The sequence below is a fragment of the Diceros bicornis genome, chromosome 37, assembly GCF_020826845.1.
Source record: "Diceros bicornis minor isolate mBicDic1 chromosome 37, mDicBic1.mat.cur, whole genome shotgun sequence".
Lineage (NCBI taxonomy): Eukaryota > Metazoa > Chordata > Mammalia > Perissodactyla > Rhinocerotidae > Diceros > Diceros bicornis.
Genome location: NC_080776.1, coordinates 1,129,071 through 1,151,222, shown reverse-complemented (window position 1 = coordinate 1,151,222; position 22,152 = coordinate 1,129,071). Strand labels below are relative to the sequence as shown.

The following is a 22,152-nucleotide window of genomic DNA, read 5'->3' as shown; positions in this document are numbered from 1 at the left end:
AATGGATGCGCTGAAAAATTTGGAAAGAGCTTTTTGGTGGAACAGATATTGAGTTTAGTCATTAGACCCACTGTTAAATATTTTACATGGTCTCTCAACGGGAACTGGAAGGAAAGGTACGAACACAGCAGTCACTGTGATTCATGAAAACTAACAGATAATGAGTTCATATGCCATAATTTCTTGACATTACATTTTTTCTTTAGTTTAAATTTTTAAGAAACTTTAAATAATAGTGGACCAAGTTGGTAAACTTTTAAAAAGTCTGTTCAGTTGTTTGAAAACAACTTGAGATTCAAGCTGTTCCCATGTCCCTGTTTGGCTTGCAAATGAACAGCAAACAAAAAAGGATCTTACAGGCCTCAACTTTGTAAACCCAAAGTAGTAATTTTTTCATAGTTTTTAATAATTAATAATTATGAAGCCTAGCTCCAAAACTTTTCATTACCCTACAAAAGATACTGGAATTATAGTTATAAAAGTTCTATTGCATAAAGACAGGGTCTCAGATATCAAGGAGCTTTCATTTTGAGACAATGATGACTTTGATAGCAAAAAAAAAATACCTTGCCAATATAATGTAATGTATTTCAGTGAACAGTTTTTCTTCACGCTGGGTTGACTGACAGTATTTTAAAGGTCATGGGGTATTTTATTACTCCTCTTATTCAGCACTTATTTGTAGCCCTAAGGAGATGAAAAGAAATGGCTTGGAAAGAACTTAAAATTAAATAAGGGCAAGACACTAGGGGAGAACAAGAAAAGGAGAAAACTCACTTCCTTTCTCCCAGATTACAGAGACCATGTCTTATTGTCTCTCATCCCCCTTCCGTCATATAGTACCCAGCAGAGTCTTAGTAAATGTTTGATGAAAGAATAAATATGCAAATGAGAAAAAATAAGCTAAATAAGCTTCAATCCTTCTCTTTTTGTTTATAAAATATACAATTTTATAAACATGCCCATACGATAATAGCACTCAGTAGACCTTCACAGTGGTGACCATCATAATTTTATATAACAAGAAAAAATCCTTTTCACTATAATTTATTAGTTGCTTCCAGAATTAAGCCCATTTTTCCCCTTGAATGTAAAATTATAAGCAACTTGTTCAAATTAGCATGTGGAAGGCCTAAAAAAGTCTCAGGATAATGCCTAAAACTTTATAAGAAAATACTAACAAGATTCCACTCCATGCTTCACTCATTTCATCCCCTCCTTCCTCTCTCTAATGCTCCCTTTTCCCCAATTATACTCCTCTTCTATTTCAGAAACACTGCTTTTTCACTCAACTTCAGCTTGCCCACAAATATTTATGCAGTCTACAAGAAAACCTTAATGAATGTTTTTTGATGAGCTGCAATGAAAAAATATTATCATGCTCTAAGTAAAACCATGGATTTGAGAGCTTAAAGTGACCACATAGTCTATTTAAATGAGAAGGTGCTATATACAAAAACAAGTATTATTTTGTTGCTTCTATTCTATAAATAAGAAACCTGAGGACCAGAGAGCTCAGTGTCTAAGGTCACACAATAAGGTAATAGAAAAGCTGGACCAAGAACTCAGGTCCTACCTCTTGGTCCAATATTCTTTTAGCCAAAATTCACTGTGGTCCAGACACGGGAAGTTTCTTTGGGTAATCACTGTCACAGCATTGAACGTTCACACTCATTCAACAAGTCACTAGGAAGAACTCACCTCTCCACTCATATGGTACACCAGCTTCATTCGACTGTCACTCTGCAAATAGTTATTGACCATCAGCTACATACTGGACCCTGAGGACAAGACAGGCCTCATCCCTGATTTTATGGAGCTTATGGTCTAGTAGGTGAGACAAGATAGACACTAAATAACTAGTTGTACTGTGGAATGTTTAATTGCAAATGTGCTGAGAGCACTGGCTACACATGGAGAGTACATCAGTAGAGGGAAGAACATCTAGGGAGACCAGTTCACCACCACTGCAGTGACACTGACCAGGGATACTGTGTCCTGAGCTGGGGTGGAGCAGAGTAGACTGAGAGAAATGGGCAGATTTAAGAGCTATTTGGGGCACAAAATCAGTAGCACTTAAAGATGGCCAGGATGTGGGATGATGGGAAGGGAAATGAAAAGACTCTTAGATTTTTGATTTGGCAATATTAAAGTCCTATTATTTGAATAGCTATAATAATATTAAAAAATGATAAAATATGATAATTTAATGTGAACTTTCTACTCTCAAAGATCTATGTGGCCTTTTATTATAAAAGTTCAGAAGCTTCAAATTCCAATCCTGATGTGATAAAACCTTGGTGTGGAAGGGAATGTTAAATAAAATTACCATTTTCATGTTGTGTGATGAAAGTTAAAGCGAACAAAAAAAGACTAAGGTATATAAAATTGTATACTTTGTAGACAAGTGATTATTCATTAAATACAAAATTATAGAACCCGACTTTATAGCTCAGCCATTAAAGAATGATATTAGAAGTCTTATACGTAAGATGTGGGTAATGTGAGAACTTTGGTTTCTTATTTTGTGAAAATGTGAAAGTTGGGCTATAAGGAGCTGAATACCTCTGGCCTCCAACGTTTCTTAATTCAATGGATCCATACAGAACTGAGAAATTTAATTCTAGAATGTAAAGAAATACTTCATAGGTTCTAGTCTAATGGATTTATCTAAATAAATTTTTAAAAAAGATGGCAGGGCAACACTGATTGCGAAAGTATATAGCTGACAAATCCTAAAAGATTCTTTCTATAAAACACGAGTACTGTTCTTTCCTTGAACAGGAGTGTCTTGGCTTGAAGAAGCCACCATCGTTAGTCCAGCTGACCTGAAAATGATGGACTGCCCACAAATGAAGTAGAAAGTATGTAATTCACAAGACATTCAATCAAACCCATCAAGACCAGCTTGCAGAGACCATGATCCACCCACCACCCTATCCAACAAGCTGTAAATGGAAACAGCCTCTGGGAAACCACCTCATTAGGAACTTTCAACTATCACAAGGGTACAAAAATCGTGCTTTGTATGAGTCTTCACAAGGCTGGTGGAGGAAAAACAGGAAACCTGTCAAAACACGCAGGAGTATTCCATATACGTCCAAGTGCCTATAAAAAACCTGATCTATAGATAGAAAAGGTAAAAAGTACCATTTACTGAGTTGTTGCCTAATTCTTTTATGCCATTCACGTAGAGAAATCGTTTATTTTCCCACCTTTGTTTAAATCAAGCAGCTATATTCTTAAAAAGGTAACATTATTTATTCTAAAATTTATATTTACACTTAATGTAGGTTAGGGAGCTAAGTACACTGAGATAGTTTCAAATTAATAAGAAAGTCTTACTTACACCTTGAGTTAAACTGACCAAGCTCACCATCTACAGTGAATCCGGGATTGCATATGTTCTTTCCAGTAGAATGTATTTATGTTTTAGCTGAAAAGATTAACTCTATTGCTTTCTGTACAGCTCCTCATATCTTCAGCTAGCTTATCTATTCCATTAGGCATTGATTTGCCTCACTGAACTGAGCCACTGAGTTGAGTCTCTTTGCCAACAGAAAGTTGGCACTTCAACAGAACAGATAATGGCCATAAGCACAAACCCTATATGTGTGGAAAAGGGATAAATGTTCAAAGTGGGGCAAATAATAAGGCTTCCCAGTTTAGAAAGCTGCTGAATTTTCAATACTTGTATCTTTTTTTATGTTTCCTCTCCCAATTCTTAGTGATTGTACAAACTTTAAAACAACAATAAGAAAGCTTTTAAAATTAAATTATTTATATACAATCTAACCACTCCAAATTTTATGACAATAGACCCTGTGCAGAAAAATTAAGGTTACATTTACAAACTTACCCCCATTTTTATGAATAAGAATTGTGTGACTCTTTTTCTCAATACCTACAGACCACATATTTCTCAATACCTACAGGCTCCTACAGAAAGTATCAGCATTGTCCTGTCCTCTTCAATGATTCTGGGTTGGGCACTGTCCATTCAAATATCCTAGGATAATCAAATTCCAATTGGGAACAACAAGCCAGTGGCTTCAACTTCCCCAACAGTGTGTATTTACGAATTTTTAATCAGAAAACAAGGGTCTTGGGGGCCGGCCCAGTGGCGCAAGGGGTTAAGTGCGCGTGCTCCGCTGCGGTGGCCCGGGGTTCACCAGTTCGGATCCCGGGTGCGCACCTACGCACTGCTTGTCAAGCCATGCTGTGGCAGCGTCCCATATAAAGTGGAGGAAGATGGGCATGGATGTTAGCCCAGGGCCAGTCTTCCTCAGCAAAAAGAGGAGGATTGGCAGATGTTAGCACAGAGCTGATCTCCTCACAAAAAAAACAGAAAAAAAAAAAAACAGAAAACAAGGGTCTTTAGTACATCATTTTGATACTTTCTAAGAAACTTGAACATCAAAGTTTTTCCTTGTCATTCTAGCAAGTGGAACTCTAACAATCCAGTCAAAACTTCCAGTTTAACGTGTAGAAAAAGAATCTCTCCTCGCTCCCTGTATTTGAGAAGACCATACACTGCAAGGAAGCTTTTTGTTTGTTTGTTTTTGGTGAGGAAGACTCGCCCTGAGTTAACATCCATTGGCAATCTTCCTCTTTTTCTTTTTTTGCTTGAGGAAGATTAGCCCTGAGCTAACATCTGTACCAATGTTCTTCTATTTTGTATGTGGGATGCTGCCACAACATGGCTGACAAGTGGCATAGGTCTGCGCTCGGGAACCAGCCCCGCGAACCCAGGCTGCCCAAGCGGAGCGTGCAGAACTTGAACCACTCAGCCACGAGCCCGGCCCCCAAGGACACTTTTAAGGGGACAGTGTTAAAGTATTGAGTAATATATTTCTTCCACAAAGACGGTTCAACTGCAGTGCATCTCAATGTCCCAATTCATTTCTTCCTCCACTTTAAATGCACTGACACTATCTATCACGAGATAGAAGGCAAGTATCTTCCTTCCATCTGTTCCCTATCTTGTCACGGAATACCTCCTGCTTCTCCAACAAAAGTCACTTCGTAACTCCACTGTTGTGGATTTTTTCCAAGTCATCTGAGGCAGTGATAGGATAATTTTGCAGCAGGTTAACACTTGCCTTATGAAAGAAGAGATTTTCTTAAACAACACTGTGATTTTGAGGCTATTTTTGTTCTGTCTGTAATTTTTGCATCATATGTCCTTACTAGTCCTTAATTACCATAATCTCTGGGGCAGTGTTACTTCAACTCAAAAGAGTAGGACGTCTTTATATCAATTTTATGAATTACCAAACATAGTAGAAGTCAGTTAAAATTAGACATAGAAATAGTCACAACCAGATATGATAAAGAAGCAGAAACAGGAAACAAATCAGTCTTCATATTTTTTAGATTGGTTTAACTTTAGTGATTCTGGCAAAGCTGAGGCTAAAACCACTCTTTTGGCCTCTCTACCTTGAGGACTCCTTTGAACAAAATCATATATTGTAAAATTTCTATGTCAAATTATATCAATAATTATTCCCCTTTCATTAAATTTTCTTTTTAGTTTCAATAAAATATCTTATAGACAATTTATATTCCCTTGTCATTCTAAGAGGAAACAGATTCTTTTAAGTATCAATATTTTCCAGGATAGTCACACATTTAGTTAAGGAGAATACTGGGACATGGGGATATTTATAAAAAGAGAATTGATTTTAAATATATATAATAATTACTCTATTTTAAGAGATATCTCACCAAAGGCTAAAATGATAAACTTTCAAAGTGGTACTAAATTGATTTTATTCAAGTTACTCTTTTAAATTATTTATGTATAAATATAAAAATAATGACATTTGGATATATTTAAAAGGTCCCAAATATTTCTTTCTCTTGGATGTACATAACTGATGAACGCTAGAATAGTACAAGACTTTTGGAATTATAGGCTTAAATTTGGTAGAATGCTTTTTTTTTTTTGGCTTGAAAAAGGTTTCTTGTAGCCCATAATTTTAATAACACCTTTCTATGAAAAAGCATCTTTCTATGAGTATATTATCATAGAATGTTATAGTTGTTCTGAAAAGGGCACATTGAGTCCTCCCTCCCTCCTTAGGTTGATCTTTCTTAGTTCCTTGGGCTTCCTTGAACAGAATCACAATGAGACAGCAAAGAGGTTTTTCGCTAAAGGAAGAAGCAACATTGAATTTTTGTTTCAACAGTAAGTAGGAGTCCTTGATAGCCTCATATTTTGGCAAGATCTTTCTTCTAAACCTGCCTGAAAATTTTCTTTGGCATGAAGGAGGGATACCAGAAATCAGTAGCAGACAATATAAGAGACAAGAAAAAGAGTGACAGAAAAGAATATTGAGGTTAAAGAGAAAAGTTTTCTTCAGATATTGAAAGGGCATTTCAAGCTTGTTCATGTACAAAGGAAATTTTTGCTTTCTTTCTTTCAAGGACGGGTGTTTTATCTCTTCAATGACAAGAAAAGTCGAACTACCCATGGGTAGATCACAAGGGAAACATTAAATGATATTTGTATTGTCTCCTTCCAGGCTAATTGCTTTGTCCAAACATATAGTGTGTAAGCAGGGTTCACTCAGGTCAAGGCGGAACTCCAAGCTCCGGGCTGGAAAGATGTGAATATTTGCTCTGAAGATTTACTAATAACTTTAGTCAAAGGTGTTAATCTTAAATGGAAGTTCCAATACAACAATTTTATTCATTAGAACCATACAGAAATATTTATTATCAACATGATGTTGATGAATGAATGTTGTTCATGAATATGTACCCTGTGCAATGTTTAGGCAATAGCAGCCAGAGAAGAAACTTGGTGAACCATGCCTTGACTTTGGAATGACTTGGGGAAACGGTAGAAGACATCATAGGAAATCCTTGGGGAAGAAGGAAGGAGATAAAAGTGGAATCACTAAAAGATAGTCAAATGACCCCACAGTCAGGATCTAAAATAGAACTCTCAAAATCATATCAGAAATGTAACTTTAATCTCTTAAGTTAAAATCCACAAGGCAATAGAGATATATTCAGAAAAGATCTGTTAGGCAGTCAACTGAAAGATTCTCCTACATGGATTAACACAATTTTTAGCTAATGATAACCAGAAGGAATGGACATGTCATGTGATTGTCACCATATTTTATGAGCTAGCTTTCTCAGACAAGGTTTAAACGCTTAGCAATGAATCTTAACCAGTAACTCTTTAATATCTCCACCTTCCTTTCATTGGAAGAACTGCTAGCGTATAATATGAGGAAGGCAACATAACAAGTAGTGGGATTTTACTTCTGGCAGCAAATATATGTTCATGTCATTCTTACCTGGCCCCCTTTAGGCTGGTATTTGATGTTGTCTGTCGAGCCGATTTTGGATTTGACGTTCTTCAGGTCTGGCAGTGGTTGGTTAATAAGCCGAAGCTGCTTGGGAGTAGCGGGAGATTTGGGAGGAGTACGTATGATAGCGACTTTCTTCTCACCCGGCACCAAGATGGCAGATTTGGGGGTTCCTGGTGTGTGAGGGGTCCTGGGATAGCTAGGGGTTCCAGGAGTGCCTGGTGTGCGTGAAGAATAGCTAGGTGGGGTGCCAGGAGTGATGGCGGTTGATCCAGGGGTAGTGGGGGTCGAAGTGCCACTTTTTCCTGCTCTGCGAATTGGCTCTGACCCTACATAAACAAACAAAACCATAGCATCAGCAAGTTCTCCTCAAGGCATCCGTCTTCCCATAGAGTGTGAGAACTCATAATACATCACATTTCTAAAGCCTTTAGAATATTTATGGATTACACCAATGCTCAAAAAGGTGACAGCCTCCTTTTGTTAGGCTCATAACCTGCTGACATTTTTTTGAGCATGCATTGCTATCAATGCAAGGATAAAACTTGGGCTTTCCTGATTTCTTCTTCTTAATTCTCATTATGAATGTGTCAAATGCTATTTTCTACTTGTGTGATCATTAAGGCATACCGATCTGCCTTTAGCTGCAGAGAGTCTGCACTTAATGTTCTGTGTGGGCTCATATTTACTGAAGATTCCTTGAATGACATGCAGACCATTCATTCCTCTGTGGTATCACTATTCTGTGTATCCCATTCCAAGATCCAAGTGGACATACAACATAAAACTGTGTATTTAAGTACATAATTTTGGCCTGCATAGAAGGTTATTTACTGGATTGCGTTTCCATGTTACTCCCTCAGCTTATAGGGAGGAGCACTGTGAGTTGCAAATGCGTTTATTGAAAGCCATTCAATTATGTCATACATTGTTCTACAATATCAGGCATTTCCTTTATAAGGAAATTCGTCTCAGATCTTAATACTAAAAAAAAAGTCTATTTCTCTCCTTAGAAAAGTAGGATGTTTTAACAATATATTCACAGTGGATCTTGTACCTGATTGTGTCTTCTCCTCTACCTTCATTACTAGTTTGGCAGTTTGAAGTCAAATCAGTAATCACTGTCAATTATACAGGATATTGTGAGGGCATTTCTTTGCCTCAACTTGACGTTAGCCTTGTTTGATCATTTAACTCCTTTCTCCCCATTTTCCTACACTATGTTTCTCTCATATTATCTTTTTAAAAGTGTTTTTGAATGCCATTCAAATGCTTTTTTAAAAAAATAATGGGTCTTAGCAACATCTTTTCAAACACCACGCCTGACCGGGCAAGAGAAACAATAGAAAAAATAAACAAATGGGACTACATCAAACTAAAAAGCTTCTGCACAGCAAAGGAAACCATCAACAAAATGAAAAGACAACCTAACAATTGGGAGAAGATATTTGCAAACCATACTTCTCATAAGGGCTTAATCTCCAAAATATATAAAGAACTCATGCATCTCAACAACAAAAAAACTACCAACCCAATTAAAAAATGGGCAAAAGACCTGAACAGACATTTCTCCAAAGAAGATATACAGATGCCCAACAGACACATGAAAAGATGTTCAAAATCACTAACTATCAGGGAAATGCAAATCAAAACTACAATGAGATATCACCTCACGCCCGTCAGAATGGCTATAATTAACAAGACAGGAAACAACATGTGTTGGAGAGGATGTGGAGAGAAGGGAACTCTCATACACTGCTGGTGGGAGTGCAAACTGGTGCAGCCACTATGGAAAACAGTATGGACATTCCTCAAAAAATCAAGCATAGAACTACCATATGATCCAGCTATTCCACTGTTGGATATTTATCCAAAGAACTTGAAAACACCAATTTGTAAAGGTACATGCACCCCTGTGTTCACTGCAGCTTTATTCACAATAGCCAAGACTTGGAAGCAACCTAAGTGCCCATCAAGGGACGAATGGATAAAGAAGCTGTGGTATATATACACAATGGAATACTACTCAGCCATAAGAAACGATGACGTCCAGCCATTTGCGACAACATGGATGGACATTGAGGGTATAATGCAAAGTGAAATAAGTCAGAGGAAGAAGGTCAAATACCGTATGATTTCCTTCATTAAGTAGTAGATAATAACAACAATAAACAAACACATAGGGACAGAGATTGGATTGGTGGTTACCTGAGGGGAATGGGGGAGGGAGGAGGGTGAAAGGGATAATTGGGTACATGTGTGTGGTGATGGGTTGTAATTAGTATTTTGGTGGTGAACATGATGTAGTCCATGCAGAAATAGAAGTACAATGATGTACACCTGAAATTTTTACAATATCATAAACCAATGTTACTGCAATAAACAAAAAATTAAATAAAAAAAAGAATAATGACATAAATAAGAGTACAACACTTGACAGATTTCAAAGCACTTTTGTGAATACCAAACATTTGATAACTAAACATACACAATAGTTAGAGGCAGCTCTTATTATTTCTAATTTAAAAATGAGGACATTGAGGCTCATTTACCCAGATGATACTAAATTCTAAGCCAGATGCGATATTTAGCTTCTTAATATTTGTTTTAACTTTCTATTAACTCTAAAAATCTTTTCTATTAAAATAATACACCTATTCCAATAATAGAACACTTATTTACATTGTTTACATTTATTATAAACATTCTTTCACCTCTTTTTTTGGTATTTTATAGAAGGGCATGATTTTTATTTCTTACTACTGAGTACGTGTACTTTCTAAAATCAATGAATTTTCTAGAAATTTTATAGAGGATAAAGATATAACTCATTAATTGTAAAATCGATGGAGTGAAATGGATCTTGAGTCATCTAATGCAACTGATCATCAGTGCAGAAAGTTCTTCCTAAGAAGGGGGGCAATTATTCTTTGCTTAACTATTACAAGCAGTGAGCTCAAGAGAGCTTCTGAGATAACTGTCATCTACAGACAAAGTAAATCTATCCCATGGTCTAGGTTCAGGCTCCTGGAGAAACACAGAACGATTTTACTTTCTCTTTCAGTGAACAGTTTTCACACATCAAGGCAAAGTTGCCCCGTGTTCTTTTGGTTTTTTAACATAAGGTGGACTTTTCAAGTGACAATATGAAACAGGATACGAGAAGAATATAGTGATAAATTAGTGTACCTTCTGTGATTTTTATTGCTTCCCACAAAAATGACATTTCAAGGCCAAGATGATACAGTCACACCTAACTTGGCTTTTTGCAGCTTCCTTGCTACAAATTTTGTTCATGGACTGAGTCTTCGACATAGGCTTGAGTCAGTCACCGTCTTTCTGAAAAATCTCTTCAGAAACCTTATTTCTTCCTCAAATGTTTTCTTCATGACTTCATCACCTTTGAGGAGCTCAGGTGTTTGGGGAGAGGGATCTTCTCAGTATTATTTGCCACTATACCCAGCACTGGTGCTCTCATGGGGGCTGCACACCGTCGCAGTTCAACGTATTTTCTTTTTTAATGGTATGAGTTTGATTCAGAATTTATCAAAGTGTGCTGAGGTGTTTTTTACTTCATGGAGACTGAGCCGAAGCAATATTTTGGATGTGCATAACAATTTTTACCAAAAGAAATATAATTTTTTAAAAGTAAGAATTATTTCTATACTCTTAGAAGACAGATTTAAGCTTTGGAAAAGTAAAGGATGAAGGTTTTGTGTTACATCCAGAGAATAAGGAAAAACCACAAGTATTAAGCTCGTAACACTGCTGTTCATAGATATGATCCATTTTTATTGTAATGAATTATGTTCTAGTCATCAAAATGACAAATTTGAGTGTTTTCTATTTGTTCTGAATAAGAAAGTTAAATCTAAGATACTAAAACAATTAAAAAAATATTTACGAGTTACTTTATTAAACTGTGTTCTTATTTATCTTGTCAACTCTTCAATGACAATGTCTTTCCCTCCTTTTGGGCTAAATGAACTCCCTGCACAGCATTTTCTTTCAAATCTTTTCAACAGCTGTACAAAATGCCAGAACATTCCTGTGTGCATTGAAGGAGATGACAGGCAAATGGGAAGAGGCAAACTGCTTGCTCTGCTAATTGTCCCAATGCCTTTTAGCTATTGCTATGTAGAGAAAACAGAGATCCTGCGTCTTCAGATTATCAGAGTATCAGTTATGTTCATTACCAAATAATACAATGCAATATGCTTACGAATGCAAGTAAAGTTAGAAAGTCAAAATAGAATTGGCTCAGAACATAAAAAGCAGTTTATATACGGACACATTTTAAGAGGCAGAGCACAGTGGCTTGAAGATGTGGATTGATGGAGAAAAGTGCCATTTTGCTTCCATAGCAACAAATACAAGCACAATTCAAGGTGTGCCTCTGGGGAGCACTTGTTGACTCTGTCTTGTCTCAGCATCGCTGGGGCTATTGCTGATGCCCAATTCCAACTCCAGACATTTGGAGTTCAAGTCTTTTCTCTGGAGATTACTAACTCTTAAATGCTTTCCTTGCTAGTTCATTTGAATACTTTATTTTTGCGAAGGTAAAAAAGAGTTTAAGTGATTTTAAAGTGTTCGAAGCACATATTTCGAAAGATGTTAATGCTTCAGGAAACCAAATGGTGTACAGCACAATTGCTCTAATTATAATGAACACTTTCACTGTAGGCAAAAACGCTGTTTAAGTATCATACAAAATAGTCACATTCGAAGTGCACCAATTATTATTAAATATTTAAAAAATAAGTGGTGAAATCAACTATGATGTGATAGTCGTAGCAATTTCCACCATTTTGTAATGGATTTTCAATGACAGAGATACCATTCTCTAAGTAATTCTACAGAGCAGTTCTCTAGTACTATTTCTTCCAAATAAATATAAAGACATTAAGAGGGCAGGTTATGAACTCATCAGCAGGCTGAAAATCAAACTGAACCACCTACTAGCTGTGTAGCATTGGACTTGTTACCCTCTCTAAAAGGTCAATTTTCTCATCAATAGACAATGAGATTATTAATACCTAACTATTAGCATTGTTAATTAAATTGAGTGAAAAACATGTCTTAAGATTTTAGCATCTGGGGCTGGCCCGGTAGTGGTTAAGTTTGCATTTTCCGCTTCGGCGGCCCAGAGTTCACTGGTTGGGATCCTGGGTGGGGACCTACTCACCACTCATCAAGCCATGCTGAGGCGGCATCCCACATAGAAGAGCGACAACTCTATAACTATGATACACAACTACGTACTGGGGTTTTGGGGAGAAAAAAGAAAAAGAGGAAGATTGGCAACAGATGTTAGCATAGGGCCAATCTTCCACAAAAAAATAAAAGATTTTAGCATCTATATGTGCTCAATAAATGGTAGCTATTTTTGTTGTGATATAAACATATTTATGAAAATAACTTGAATTACTAGATTTCTTGGTAGCAACACAACATATAAGTGAGTACTGATTGGAACATTCTATATTCTCATATAAACAGTGATAATTGCCAACCAGTGCTTTATGGGCCATCAATCAAAAGAAATTGAAGCTACTGCACAGAACATGTTATGTTTGCAGCCTCATTGGAATGCAAATTCTTAGTAAACTGAGCAAGATCTGAGGTTTTGACTGTTGACTTTCTAGTTAGATTTTAGGACTTGGAATTCTAACAAGGGTTAAGCTTATATAGATATATATTTTAAAAATCCATGACTATTGGTTTTCTCTACTAATCACTTCTTTTGAATTTTCTTTTTTACTCTAAATGTGAAAGAAGAGAAAAAAATATATTCTGAGAAAAATACCTTTATTTCAGTCCTATTTAATGGATAATAAGGCAGTAACTACTCATTTCTCCATCAATCGTTTTGACTCAAACAGCTGTTTCGGACCCATTGATAGTCTGGATTTTCTGATTCTTAGGACAAATATAATCTGTTTTTAATGCATGTTTTATTTGGAAATGTCAAATATAAATACATTATAAGCTCTACTCCACTTGAGGATTTTTTTTAAATGATCGAAAAAGAAGCCAAACCAAAATAAACCTACTAGTGGTCCGCCGTGCTGAAGAGGAGATAGAACTGTTGAGAGAAAAGGAATTTTCATCTCTGTCTCCTGACACACCTCGGCGGGGAGGGAGAATGGAGGAAGGTCTCGGCAGAGAAGAGCGCTTTTCCGGGCTCCTGGGTACTCCATCCTGATTAGGAAAAACCAAAGAACAACGGGTTCTTGTGACTCTTTACTCTAACTCTACAAAGTGATTACACTGCTCGTGCTGTTTTGCCTCCTGTGCAGATAGATGAACTTCTTCTAATACACATTACTGAACTTCATATACTTACACGTGTTTCTACTTCAACACTTTTAGAAAAAGTTCCTCTTTGCCTAAAGGTTTTATAAAAATATATTATTTTGGAGTTAGTGCTAATAATTGATTGTGAAATTCAAATTCTAAATGATAACATGGGTAAAATGAATTTACTCAAGTAATCTCCAGTAAATTAATAATTTTACTGAAAAATCTTCATTGCGTGATAATTTATGAACCAGAAAGGACAGGCAGTATGGCATTGTATGCATAATATTTAACAAGGACCACTACCGTATACTGTGCATTTCTGTGCCAGGAACTCTAAGCACTTTACATCTATTTATGATTTAATTCTTACCACAAAACATTATGTGCATTTTATAGCTGAGGAAACAGGTTTAATCAGTTTATGTAATTTTTTCAAGGTCACTGAGTTGGTAGGTAGCAGAGGTAGCTTAAATCCTGTCTGATGCTGAGTCCAAATGATCTATTATATATAATGTAACCTGTTCTTATTAGAGTATATGGTATTATGCTACGTGTAATATTACATAGAATATATTTCATTTGTATTGAAATTTTATTAACTATCAAATAAATAATTAATTATGAATGGTACAACTAAAAAAGACATTTTCTCTTTTTTTAAATGATGAGACTGTTCACAACTATTGAAACTTTTAATTTGTATTTGTTTTTAATCAGGTCTATTGTTTATATGTCAAACACCTTGGAATTTAAATTCTTTGCTTTCACACGTTTACTGGCTTGTGCCCTGTTCCCTTCCTTTCCGCACCTGGACTGACCCCTGCCTTACCTTGTCCCCTGATTCTGAGTATGCCAAGCAGTCTGTGGAGCCCTCTGAGGTGGGCCGGATTAAAACACCGTCAGAAAATGTAGCCCTTTTAGTGGTGCTAGGGCAGGCTGGGCTGTGTCTTGGGGACTTTGTGCTGCCCTGTAAGGCAGGAATCTTTGACAAGGTAGAACTCTAGCCATGAAAGAAAGCAAACAAAAACACAAAATAAACCAAACAATGAAGCAAAAGGAAAATAAAGAAAAAACGTATAAACATATAAGAAATTAAACATCTACTTTTAACGAGAACACATGATAAATGGCTGTAATCAATGATAGAGATGTATATTTGGGAACAAGAGATTCTCACTGAACGTCTTTTGTTAACTGGACCTAACTTAAGAATACTCATATATGAGAATATAGATTAAAATATTCTTTATGGATTCTATGTATAAGGTCTGTGATTAATCCATAGGTCTTACAATGATACCATATTTGGAAAAATATCTTGAGAGACTGTTGGAATTGTTCCTTTAACAAACATAGCCCTTAAGGTATACATATAATTGATATCTTGATCACATTTTAAAAACTTTAGAACAAGATATATTTAAGGCCTAATAATGGAAAATACTCTTTTAAAGTTGAGAAAACGTATTTTCAGATTATCTACATTGATTTCATCAGAAAATCGCAGAGGTTATAGATACTGAGTTCATTTTATGAGTAAAATGCATACTGGGGACAAAGTTATACCACAGAATTAATAACATTTTACTGCATGGACTATACTTTGTATGATGTGCGATAAATCCTAAAAACGAAAGTCAGCACTGAAGAGATTGCCCACAAAAATTACAAGACTTAATTTCCAGGGGTTGATAATCCCTGAAGAGATTGACGGCAAGTATATGTAAGTGGGTTGAATGTGTACGGCTTTTGGAGAAAGCTCTGCTCGTATGCACATGTCTCATGGGAGACTCTGTTACAAATACAGACAAGTTTGACAAAGCCAAGGAGATTTTATCTTCAAATAATTAATATGATTTAGCTGTTACAAAAATAGCAGTTGAAACTGAGATTTTTTTTTATCTGAAGCTTTAGCCGCAATAGCCACTTCAACAGAGGCATACATCTTCACAGCCTGCAGGGATCACTTATTGTTTTACAGACCCAGCACCCTGAGTGGGAAGTGTAACTGGGTCAGCACAAGTCAGTCTTTTTGATTGATGCTACCCACAAAATAGTGAATTTCAAAAGTGTGATATAGGAAAGAAAAACGGAGTCACGGGATTGCCTCAAATTATGAAAGACAACTACTAATCCCATGCTAAAAACAAAAACAAAATAAAACAAACAAACGAAAAACCCAAATGAAATGAAGGTTCACAACCAAGATAAAATGAAAAATCAAAGAGAACTGTTCTGATGGAAGGACTGAATATCAGAGATAAATAAGAGTTAATCTTGGGCTTCTCAGAAACTTATAGGAAGAGAATGAGGTTACAGAGAAGGGAAAAAGAGGATGTTAAATGAGAAAAAGTTAGAAAGAATGGTGGCCTAATCTCTTTCCTTCAGAAAGACGAGATAGGGATTTACAAGGAAAAAAGTTAGTTTTGTGCTAGAAGACATATATGGTTTCTGTCCTAAGTGTAAGCATTGAATGCCAATTCCTGCTGAGTTACTTGAGGACCAAGGGATTTGAAAATTTCCTAAAGGTTCTTCAATGTCCACTTAAAAATTCTTTTCCTAACAAGGGAAAACTCAGACTTACTTTCTATATTTGATCCTAAAGACTTCCACCTTCCAAATAATAATAGTAAGCTATCACTGTTTATTGAATAAAAATTATGTTCTCGACATCACACAGTGTACTGTTTTATAAAATGACCATACTTAATGTTCACAACTAACTTATGATACAGGAATTTTTACTCCTCCCCTTATTTTTCGAAAATTAAGACACAGGCAGAAAAAGATCACATAGCTAATAAATATTCAACACTTGGACCTGGTCTATTTCACAGCCATGCTCTTCACCACCACAACTCACTAGTTCCCCATCAGAAACAGAGGTGAAGAGACACAAATCTTGAAATCACACTGTGATCAAAATAAAGACTAGTATTTACCAAAGCAATAAAGAGATTCCATTGCTTGCCATATGTTTCAAGAGTATGTCTGAAAACACTTATATAAAAGTCAAATATATATATGTTTTTATCAACATAAACCCTTGGGTTCAAGATGATATAAAAGGCTTGGATGTCACTGGAAATGAATTCCTATTTTTCACAATGAATAAAAAGTGGAAGTTTAAAATCTTACTAGTTTTTAGAAAGCTAAGGAAGGAACTGTGATTTACGTATCATATATGATGGCTCAGACCCAGAACATTGTGATACACTACTAGTTAACATTATTCAAATTATTGTTATAATTTTAGGATTTCATTAGTAGTTTTTTAATTTGTCTTTCAATTAGAAAGCAGTACAATACTTTGTGTTGGCTTTGGTCTTTCGGAAGTTTAAAAAAATATGGTTCACAGTATAAAAAATAAAATTCACAAAAGAAGAAACACAGAATATTTCTAAACATATGAAGAAGTTAAACATCATTAATACAACCAAATTAAAAGAATAAGATATTTCATCTCCATAACTTGGCAAATGTAGAAAAACCATAGGAGTATCTACTAACAACAGTGAACACAGGCACTCGCAGATACAGCTGGAGGACAGGTAAGTCAGTAACCTTTCTGGAGGACAATTTGACAATATGTAGAAAAAACTTTAAATATGGACTTTCTTCTTGAAACAATTTGACTACCAGAAAATTATCCTAAGGAAATGCATATAGATGCATTCATAGATTTAGCCAAAATGATTTCTACAGTAATTCTGTTAAAATAACAAAAAAATAGTTTGAATGTCAAATACTAGGGAACTGATTAAGTGTATCACTGAAAATAAATAAAATATATGGTTATGTAGTCATTAAAATGATGTACAAGAATGTTTAATGCCATGGAAATCTGTTTACTATTTAATTAAAAAATGGATACACACTGTTTCCATTTTTGTTATTAAACCTATAAACGCGTAGAAAGAAATTAAGATTTTACATCAAAACGGCAACTGTAGTTATCCTTAGATAAGGGGATTATAACATGTTTTTACTTACTATGCTCATCTACATTGTTCAGTTTTCTCATATTCTTATTTTGTAATAACAACAATGAAAACGTACTAGAAAATGGTTTAGTGTAGATGATAATGGTTTATCTTGATTCTAAGAAAAGTAACTAAATTGGGCTTCCCCATTTTTGCCAGATCATCGTGCTGTTCCCTATGTTTTTGTCTCACTAATGAAGAGGCAGCCTCAGTCCCAGCTCTGCCTCTCCGACCACCATCACATCATTTCAGAAGACGTTTGTGACAACATGGATGGACATTGAGGGTATAATGCAAAGTGAAATAAGTCAGAGGGAGAAGGTCAAATACCGTATGATTTCCTTCATTAAGTAGTAGATAATAACAACAATAAACAAACACATAGGGACAGAGATTGGATTGGTGGTTACCAGAGGGGAAGGGGGGAGGGAGGAGGGTGAAAGGGATAATTGGGTACATGTGTGTGGTGATGGGTTGTAATTAGTATTTTGGTGGTGAACATGATGTAGTCCATGCAGAAATAGAAGTACAATGATGTACACCTGAAATTTTTACAATGTTATAAACCAATGTTACTGCAATAAACAAAATTAAAAAAAAAAAAAAGAAGACGTTAAGACACGCCTGAAGGCCACCGAGAATCGCTCAGGGCGAGCGAACGATGTAAAATGATGTTTAAGAGTAAATATCTAACGTCTAAGTTATATCTAAAGTTATTAAAATGTTGCCGCTAATACCAAAGGGAACTTCAAATGAAGAAAAAGAAAAAAGTCATTGTACTCACAGAGGCTTTGTCCTTTGCCTGTTTGAATATGCTGGGAGCCTGAGTTGATTCACCACCCGCTGCTGTTGGAAAGAGAAGATACAAACGACCCCAAACTTAGTGGCTAAAAACCACATGAACACATTTTTAAAACCTTTTGGATGTTCAGTTGTGTCAATAGACTAATATAAAGTGAATTTTGCTTATTTTGAGACTCAAATTCAGTAACCAAAGAAACCTGAATAATAACAGGATAGCATGTGGCTCCCACTATAACGTGTGCCAATCAATATAACCCAGTGTTTACCAAGCACAGATAAGCACATCAATAATCTTCTATTCGTTACCAATGTGCTTGTAAATTACTGTTACATGAGGATAGATCCTTCAGAACGGAAGTCACAGGATAGTAACTGAATGCCATAGAATTTAAGGAAAAGGGAACAAATTGGTTTCTAAGGTTGGCAGGATGTAAAAGAGCATTCATGGAGATTCCCAAACCCTCTTTATGTAGCCATTTGCATATCTATAGATATTTCCACATTTTATATTCAAACTGCCCTGGTCAGCCAACCCCTTTCCCTCTGTACCACTTCATTTCACAATATGAAGGACACACTTGTTTGAGGGGAAACGCACCACATGAGAAGGGAAGAAAAACAGCTTGTCAAGAAGAGAAAACACGAGAGGACTTTAAGTCCAGTGATACAGAACGTGTTCTGCACATGCATCTCTTGGATGAAATTAGCGCCACATCTGTTACTGCTGTTTCTCTGGCTGCTGTTTTATACTTCTGGTCTCGATTTTGAACTCCATCATCTCCAGCACATCTTCTGTCCGTGACTTACCTGACCTGACTTAAAAATCTCTTATGATTGAAAACAATCCTTTGTTTTGGAAAACTATACTTATTTAAAAATTGTGCTTAGGGGCCGGCCCCGTGGCTTAGCGGTTAAGTGCGCACGCGCTACGCTACTGGCGGCCCTGGGTTCAGATCCTGGGCGCGCACTGACACACCGCTTGTCCGGCCATGCTGAGGCGGCTCCCACATACAGCAACTAGAAGGATGTGCAACTATGACATACAATTATCTACTGGGGCTTTGGAGAGAAAAAGGGAAAAAAAGGAGGAGGATTGGTAATAGATGTTAGCTCAGGGCTGATCTTCCTCACACACAAAAAATAAATAAATAAAAATAAAACTAAAAATTGTGCTTAGAGAATGAAAGGAACAACCTTGTGTGATTATTTCCTCCTCAATTTTCTTTCATAAGAGAGAAAACGTCAGAAAAAAAATACTTATCAGCACTCTGAATAAGTTTCAACAAGGTTTCATATACCATACGCAGCTCTAACAAAAAAATTAGAACTGTCTACAATATGCTATTTAGGACTGGCTAGTAAGATTATTCATAGATTTTTGGAACTGAGTTTTTTTTTTTAAGAAGCAGTACAAATGATCCCTCCCTATTTCTATGATACATCTCAAATTTCTGTGACATACATAGTTTGCTTCAAGTCAATGATGCTCATGTTTGGTATATGCTTTCTCTATGAGTATCTCAATATTCCAATAGAAAAAAGGAAGGTCCTACTTAATCCAAAGATCCTAAACTTCCTTTAATGAATGAATTAAAAAGGCAGTTTACTCTCAGTGTGGTAAATTGAATACCAATGACACGTAGGTACTTCACCAAACCATTTGACATTTCCTCTGAAATTCCAAAATCCCGATATATTCTTTCAGCCTTTCAGGTAGCATATAGAATTTTTATGCCCAAACTAAGAGATTCCGCCTGCCCAAGTCCTTGTCTAACTAGAAGAAAAATTCCAAGTTTAATGGAAATGAACTAAGATGTGATACAAGATTTAGAAATGTCACATTAATTCCTAACTCTTAACTTGGAGGAACTCCTCATCCTGAACCTTTGTCATCAAGGTTCAGGTATCATCACAAGCCTTCCACTTTCAAATCCGGCCCTAGATACTAATTCTTCAGGGAAAGCACATGAGGTGATTCTCACATGAAGAACACAAATACAAAACATCTGGAATTTTTTGTGGCTATTATAAAACCATCAACTACTTTGACTTTCTTTTTCTTACAAAGGTTAATGCTGCTCTTAACCTTTAAAGATCCAAAGATTTATATAAAGGCACTTCTAATGTATAATGGAAAGGAAAAAATTCCTTTCTGGCTCAGCAATTTGCTATCTTCTTTTGCAGACTGCAAGTGTGCCACTTAATAAACGCTAAAATAAAATACATTTTAAATTAAGATTATCCTAATGTAATTATACACTGAAAATAAATAGTTTGCCCTGAAACTTAGGAACAGAGTTTGCATTATAGATGTTTGAATGGGTTTTTATTATGATTCGTAACGTTTCACTCCATCATTCCACCACTTTTTTTAACAGTAAAAAGCGAGTATATTTGAAGAAGACAGAAAAATAAGAAGGTAGTGAAACAGAAGTAAACCCAAGTTCTAAGACATTCGGAAGGAAGGAGTTTTATCTTAGAATTTTGAATACTAAATTATATAGAAGAATTCAGCAGTTTGGATCCAACACATTTAGGAAAATCTCAACGAGGAAATAAACGTCAGCTAACGGATATAGCGTAGTAGACTGAAAGTCTTGCTAATTTTGGATATGAGGAATAAAATCTGATGAGATCACCAAACAATTTCATTTTCCTTTTTTTCCTTTCATCCAAAAGCAAAGTAATTTTTCAACCACAATTTTACCCCAGATTTGCTTTTCATTTTCAATCTCAAAATCACTATGCATTCTTGGTGGTTTTCAATCAATTCATCAACATCAGTAACAGATTTGGCAGTAACAATATAGAAAATAGGACAAATACGTATGGGTTTAAGCATGAAGGAGATAAATAAGCAAAATAATGAGAATGCATACCACGGTTATATTCATCGCCATCGTCTACCCAAACACACAGAATGAAAATAGGAATCCCCAGAACGTGACATTAGAGCACAATGCCAAGATACAATCACTGTTAAGTCTGAGCATGAGAAAGAAACAGGTGGTCATGACCTCTTCTGCAGGGAGGGAAAAAAAAGAACAATGATACAAGACACTTAATAGTGAAATCGTTCATGACTGCTGAGATTCTTGGAGGAAAAACAAAATGAAGGAGCTGCTACGGTAATGAGATTAAAAAAAAAAAAAAATCCATGTCTATGTTTGCCAGCCACATTGCAGAACGGAACAGTCACCTGTTGTTTTCCGCTTAACACAGGAGAGGTGAGTTGGTCTAGTATATTTGATAGCAGGTTTTAAAATGAATTTCCTGGAGGGAGAGTGGGCCTGAACTTCTGTTTTTTTAGCAAGTTCAGCCTTCTTATAAACCGCTATGAATAAGAAAACACAAAAAGCATACCATCAGGAAAAAATAAACACTTGCAGCAAAACCGAACGAAATTTCACGAATAATTAGCTACCACTGTTAGGCAGTTTCTTTTACAAAAGAGCAATAATGAATTAAGTCAAAAACATTTTAAAAGAAGTGATTGCGAAATGAACCTTTTTTCCTTCTCACTTCATCTCTGGAGACTGTGCTAGGTTCCTTTTTAGCTATTTTTCTTTCAGGAGTGGAAATTCTGCCTCTCCCGGTTTTAAATGGCTTTTCTTTTCTATGTTTTTCAAGAGATGGTCTCCGAGTTTCCTTTTCAGCCTTCTCCTCTTTAGGAATAGTTTCTAACTGTTCTGTCATGACGCTCCTATCATCATCTGTGGATCGAAGCAAACCATGAC

The 22,152-nt window shown here is 35.9% G+C and overlaps 1 protein-coding gene across 33 annotated transcripts in view; it reads right to left on the bottom strand.

Annotated features, from left to right (window-relative positions):
- MAP2 (microtubule associated protein 2) overlaps positions 1–22,152 on the bottom strand; it is a 284,984-nt gene that overhangs the window by 14,926 nt on the left and 247,906 nt on the right. For 10 of the 33 annotated variants that reach the window (XM_058532876.1, XM_058532885.1, XM_058532880.1 and 7 more), the window contains 6 exons: positions 21,922–22,128; positions 21,615–21,749; positions 18,396–18,457; positions 14,458–14,628; positions 13,379–13,526; positions 7,314–7,654 (listed from right to left, as the gene is read on the bottom strand). In XM_058532876.1, coding sequence (XP_058388859.1) covers positions 7,314–7,654; positions 13,379–13,526; positions 14,458–14,628; positions 18,396–18,457; positions 21,615–21,749; positions 21,922–22,128 — 1,064 coding nt within the window. The remainder of the gene's footprint in view (positions 1–7,313; positions 7,655–13,378; positions 13,527–14,457; positions 14,629–18,395; positions 18,458–21,614; positions 21,750–21,921; positions 22,129–22,152) is intronic. The other 23 variants (XM_058532887.1, XM_058532892.1, XM_058532888.1 and 20 more) reach the window with 9 other exon arrangements.